Here is a 6,567-nt window from a genome sequence, read left to right on the forward strand (position 1 = left end):
TGTTTATGCCAAATTCTGACTCTACCATCGGAATGTCTCAACAGAAGTTGAGACTCATCAGACCAGGCAACATTTTTCCTGTCTTCAACTGTCCAATTTTAGTGAGCTCTTGCAAATTGTAGCCTCTGTTTCCTATTTGTAGTGGAGATGAGTGGTACCCGGTGGGGTCTTCTGCTGTTGTAGCCCATCCGCCTCAAGGTTGTGCGTGTTGTGGCTTCACAAATGCTTTGCTCCATAACTCGGTTATAACGAGTGGTTATTTCAGTCAAAGTTGCTCTTCTATCAGCTTGAATCACTTGGCCCATTCTCCTCTGACCTCTAGCATCAACAAGGCATTTTTGCCCACAGGACTGACGCATACTGGATGTTTTTTCCCTTTTCACACTTTCTTCGTAAACCCTAGAAATGGTTGTTGGTGAAAATCCCAGTAACTGAACAGATTGTGAAATACTCAGACCGGCCTGTCTGGCACCAACAACCATGCCACGCTCAAAATTGCTTAAATCACCCTTCTTTCCCATTCTGACATTCAGTTTGGAGTTCAGGAGATTGTCTTTACCAGGACCACACCCCTAAATGCATTGAAGCAACTGCCATGTGATTAGTTGATTAGATAATTGGATTAATGAGAAATTGAACAGGTGTTCCTAATAATCCTGTAGGTGAGTGTCTTGCTGTACATTGTTATTGCTTGCTGCCATGCGTAGACTTCCCTTTGCAAGGAATCGATTCCCCTCGAATAATTCAAGTAATTCCCTTGATCTGGGAAAACATTACTCTTGGCCATTCCTAATATAGAGGATACTGAGGCCTTCAATGGACTTCTCTTCTGAAGACTTTTAGATTTTTTTTAATGCAACAGATTTGTTAAAAACAGTTAAAATACTTGTTTGCCAATGATGACTTTAATAGCCTTTCAACTGTTGGAAATACTTAGAGTCAGTCATATTTGGAATAAATCAACAGGACTTTTAATTCTGGAGCCCAGACCCTGCTCGTATTCAAGGGGTGGTTTAGAATTTTGGACATAAGACCTTATTTCCAAGTCATTTATTTGCCTTTGGTGTACTGTGGAGTGGACAAGGCTGTTTTTTTTCAATGGCAGCCTAGCAGATACTGACTTGCACTAGCCTAGCACCAGTGACCTCTGCAACTGGAAGGACTGGATGAAAAGTGTTGCAAACTGTCTCCACTGATAAAAAAACACAATGGCTAACTTGGAAATAAGGTCTCATATTCAAAATTCTGAACCACCTCTTTAACTTTTCCCTCTTGGCCCTCTACTCTGACATGGTGATCAGTTTTTTACTTGGGCCCCACATTTGCCCTAACTACACTGCCCATGATGATACCTCTCCCTGCTATGATAACTGCCCTTATTATGTCCCTGTGAAACTATACAATTTCTTTCCAGAAGGAGGCAGGTTGGCTCAACAGAGCAGACCTGCGACATTTGCTGGAGAGACCAGGTGGGACCCAGGCCCAGACCCAGTCCCAGATCACAGAGTTGCACAATGCACTGGACCCAGAACACACCGGGGTCATCCAGCTGGCCAGCCTGGAGAAGCTCAACCCCAGCATAACCTCTGCTCCACCACCACCACCCTCTCCGGCAAACACTGCTGAGACCCTGGGTGTCCCTGAGGTAACTGAACACACTGCTTATTTAACCTTTTGCTAGCAGGGGTGTGTGTGTGTGTGTGTGTGTGTGTGTGTGTGTGTGTGTGTGTCAGGGCCGCACAATATATAGTTTTTTATCGTCATTGGAATATCAACGTGAAAGGCTGTGACATATCGCAAATGAAACATTTTCTGTGTTACATGAAAGAAAACATCAGTTGAAAATTACACTTTTAAAAGAAACTTTTTCAGATGTGCTTTACATATCCAATTCAATGTTCAATGTGATCAATCAAAGAGTGCTGGAAATGATTGTCTGTTTTGAATTGAAGTAATTTAGAAGACTACTGAAAGCAGCAGAAATGCAGAAGAGCTGAGTACACTTTAATATCTGTTTATCTGTTTATCGCAAGTTGTAGCGTTATCGAGATATTCAACGTTATTGCATGTCGGATATTTTCCTCATATGGTGTAGGCCTAGAGTAAGTTGTGTTTGTGCGTGTGTGTGTGCGTGCACGGGTGCGCACTGTTGGATTGAGAAATTTAAGGTCATAAATGTGTACTTTATTTTATATTTTCCCTTAGGTGAAGCAAAAAATGCCAGATTATTTATAGATAGATAGATAGATAGATAGATAGATAGATATAATGTATGGATAGATGATAGATGGGTAGATGGATAGATGATAGATGGATATATGGATGATAGATGATAGATGGATAGATAGATGATAGATGGATATATGGATAATAGATGGATAGTTAGATATACATACATACATACTGTACATACAGTACATACATACATACATACACACATTTGAAAACACATGTGATACATTTTGCGATGATCTGTACCAATCAAAGATTTTCTTAAGTCTGAAGGGTACCTGTTGTCTGCAGCACCACAATACTTGATTTGACACATATTTTCCCTTTTACAAATATAGATAAAACTGTGATTTTGGCATTACACTTGTCCATGTTGGGATTTTGATGAAATTGCGATTAAATGTGCAGCCCTAGCATACAGCATGAGATCAAACAGGGAAAGAAATCAAATTATTGAGGCCCAGATGTATTAGTGTTGTTTGCTGAATGCCTGTGTGTAAACGTACATATCAAGGTGGACAAGATGGGTGAGCAGCTCAGGTCAGTGCTGGCAGCTCTGAAACTGTGTGACCCTCAGCACACTGGATACGTCGCCCAGGAAGAACTGAAGAAGGTCTTAAGCTGCCACAGCATGCCCCTATCAGACACACACTTCAACAAGTAAGAAACACACCCAGACACACACAATGCAGCAATCAAATCAAGATGGCAGTATTCAGAAATACATCAAAAGCAAAGCTGTGACCTCAAGAAGAAGAAAGAGGGCTGGCTGTAAGTTGTAGTTTTTAAATCTCGGTTTGTGTACAGGCTTAACAACCAAGGTACTGGGTATTAATTAATAAACTTCAGAGGTGTTTAACAGCAAAAACAAAAAAATATTTCCCAAAATGTCAAAATATTTCCCTTTACCTTTACCTTTTCCTTTTGCTAATTACTATTTGCTAATTGATTTACGGCAGCTCATGGACTGTCACTGCCGTCTTTTAATATTCAATAATGCAGAGTTATACGCATGCAAACAAACAACGCAGAAGACCATGGGGAAGCTGAGAGAGAGAGAGAGAGAGAGAGAGAGAGAGAGAGAGAGAGAGAGAGAGAGAGAGAGAGAGAGAGAAAGAGAGAAAGAGAGAGAGAGATTTGTCCCAAATATGAACCAAATATTTCCAAAAATTTGAAAAACATATACCAGGCTACACTACCTACACTGAGGACAAGAAGATTCCTTTTTTATTAGAGGAAGATATAAGGACAGCATGGCTAGTAGCTAAATTTGTCTTCTCGGCGACCAATGCATGCTGGGTAGATTTGTGTATGACTTGATCCCGACTTGCTCTGACGTCATGCACAAGCCGGCAACAATAACCTCATGAGAGCAAGGCCACAGGTCGCAGGCAGCGCAGTTGCTCACCACCGACTGCAACCCAGGCGGACCCAGAGCATGCTGGGAAACCCATGGCTCTCAGCTGATCTAAAGGCTGATTGGTTCAGAATAGACTCAACATGATTACATATTATATAAACTTTTTATTGATTCTAAATCAGAGGGATTTGAACTGCTGTTTGTCTGATTTGAAGGCTTATTCTGTACAGAACACATGTTGTATGGCTGATGGAAGATTAGAGGTCAAAGAGAATAAATCTGTTCAGATCACGGATCATATACAGTATTATGTTAATTCAAACTTGCAACAGATGGTATTAGTAAAAAAACTGGAGACAAGCTGATATGTTGATCTGAAAACATTTTATTAAATCGGAAAAGGATGTGAGTGCTTCTGTGACTTCCCATTCAGATTGAAGACTCCTGGAAACGGCTTTCCAACTTGACCGCGGCTTTTTGTCCCCGTGCCCGGCTGCTTCCGCCTGCTCTCGTCCACTTTACACGCCAGGCGCTGTTCATCTCGAACGAGAGGGATGCGATGTCTTTTCCTCTGAAGCGTCACATGAATTTGTCCGTAGTATGGGCAAAGTCAGCAACAGCTTTCAGCTGCACGGCTTTTAGGAATGCTGCTCTCTGTTTCGGTTATCCCTCCTTGATGCTTGCTCCACGGGCAGAAATAGAAGCTTTGAGCGCTCCTTCACGAAGAGGAATAGTACAACAGAGTTCAGCCGAGGACCGAGGAGTCATCAAATAAGGACACTGAGATCCAGCACAAGAGGAATCGTCAAGACTTCTGTTTTTGTAGCCAGTCACAACAAAATGCCATGTTATATTTGAAAGTTACAATGGAATACGATTCTGATTGTTTAGCTGCAAACAGCTGCACCTAGGTCAGGCAAGAACCAAAGGGAATAAGTGTCCTTTAAATCAGGGACATTAGTCAGATGCACCTGCCTCGTTGAACTGAGCGGTTAGCACTTCTGCCTCACAGCAAGAAGGCTGTTGATTAATGTGCATTGTCCTAATTAAATATATGAATATAAAATGATTGGAGGATGTGTCTCAATTTGAGTTCCAGAATCTCTGACCACCTTAGCTCTAAAGGATCAAGATCTCCTGCTAAATTGGGCTGGAACATGTGACACGTAACACACTTGGTTTACAGTCATGTCTCAGAATTGTTGTGGGAAGATAAGCATATGGCCATTCACTTTGACTCATGAATATTTTCTGAGAAATTAACTTTGTGTGCTGTGTGTACAAACATGTTGTAAAGCTGTGAATTACAGTATTTTATTCAATAAATAAGAAATAAATGCTGCAAAGCCTATTTAGGTTTTTGTTGGAGTAGGATGTTTACAGAGGGCTAATTCATATTTTCTCCTACAGTGAGTTCCTTCTACATTACACACAGTGACAAAATAATGCCGATCAAATACATCAATGTCAATGTTGCGCAATATTTTAAGGTTGACTATTGGTGCTTATTCAAAATGTTAACACAGTGAGAGTTTTGATAAATAATCACCAATAATGTGGGTAATGGCAAAAAATTTAACCGTATTAAGTCTGGTAAGTTCAGAAAATGGTATCACTTTACTGTAGTGCAGCTTTTAAAACCAGGAAAAGACAAGTTTCCTATTACGATAATTATGATTTCCCAAATTTTATTTTGAGTTTTTTTGGACTCCTTTGACTCATTATGTTGACTGTATGACCTGCATTTTCACTTGAGTTTGTGATTTTAATAATTTGTCTATTTGTATTTTCGGGTTTCATGACAGACAGTGTCAGTGGTGTTTGGGTTTTTCTCAGCTCACTCTCAAACATTCTCTGTGTGTTTCCAGGCTCTGTGAGACCTCCAAGTTGGTTTATTACCCTGGCTTTCTCCGAAACCTGGGAGGACCATTAACAGATGAAACACACACATCCTCATCCCGAGAGAAGAGTTACCAGGAGAGGTGAGCATGGGGAGAGACATACAGACATGCCTGGCTCTGACCTGTGCTGTAATGGCTGTCGTCAGACACACATCTGATTGCCCCTAAACTCCCAAAATGAAAACCATTTATCAACCATCAATCATCAGTCAACCATTGGTGACTCTGCGGAGCACTTTATATCTATCTAGTTATTCACGGGTTATCAGAGATGGGAAGTAACGAAGTACAAATACTTTGTTACTGTACTCAAGAAGACTTTTCTGATATTTTTACTTGACTTTACTATTTATTTTTTTGGCGACTTTTTACTTCTACTCCTTACATTTTAACACAAATATCGGTACTTTCTACTCCTTACATTTCACAAAACTGGCTCGTTACTTTAGTTTTGTACAAAAGGTCGTCTATCGGGTGAGATTGTGAGTGCATGTTGGAGAATAGCGCGGCTCACACTGCGAGCGGGCGAGCACGGCACACGGAGAAAAAAGTGAGAGAAAAGAAAAAGAAACTAGCTGTCCGGAGGATAATCAGCTGAGATCGTGAGCGTCTTTGAAAACTGTAAGTCGTATAACTTAAGTTGTCAGTCGATTTAAGCTTGTTGTTGTATTGGTTCTGGCACATTTAAAAGTTAGCGCTTGTGTTCTTCACCTGTTACCTAGGTTACACCTGGCTGTTGATTCGATATAATGGCGATTGTTGAACATCCTTGCTCATTAAGATAATGTAATTATTAGTGGGTTTATTGTTATTATTTATTAGCATATATGATTCCTATGCATTGTGTATGGTAGCCTTTACAATGTTATTTATTTATTTTATTACCACACACACACAGCCATAGCAGAGCTAGCCACGCCCGTGTTTATCCTGATGCTTGATTGTAATAAAAAATCAACAGAAAAAAAAAGAGAAGTTGTCTCCGTCTGTTTTTTAACAGACACAACTGGGCCGAAGTTGGAAACCACAATCAGCTTTAAATACAGTCCTAATCTAGTCCTCACTAAGTTTTAA

The 6,567-nt window shown here is 40.4% G+C and overlaps 2 protein-coding genes across 2 annotated transcripts in view; both read left to right on the forward strand.

Moving 5' to 3' along the window:
• Positions 1–1,681, forward strand: part of LOC116673448 (EF-hand calcium-binding domain-containing protein 6) — a 67,816-nt gene extending 66,135 nt beyond the window's left edge. The window contains exon 11 of the mRNA XM_032505799.1: positions 1,415–1,681. Coding sequence (XP_032361690.1) covers positions 1,415–1,681 — 267 coding nt within the window. The remainder of the gene's footprint in view (positions 1–1,414) is intronic.
• A 1,070-nt stretch (positions 1,682–2,751) lies between these two features.
• LOC116673449 (EF-hand calcium-binding domain-containing protein 6) overlaps positions 2,752–6,567 on the forward strand; it is a gene marked incomplete in the record, with an annotated part of 41,057 nt that continues 37,241 nt past the window's right edge. The window contains 2 exon segments of the mRNA XM_032505800.1: positions 2,752–2,892; positions 5,461–5,574. Of these exon segments, the coding sequence (XP_032361691.1) occupies positions 2,756–2,892; positions 5,461–5,574 (251 nt within the window).

Source organism: Etheostoma spectabile, chromosome 23 (assembly GCF_008692095.1).
Source record: "Etheostoma spectabile isolate EspeVRDwgs_2016 chromosome 23, UIUC_Espe_1.0, whole genome shotgun sequence".
NCBI lineage: Eukaryota > Metazoa > Chordata > Actinopteri > Perciformes > Percidae > Etheostoma > Etheostoma spectabile.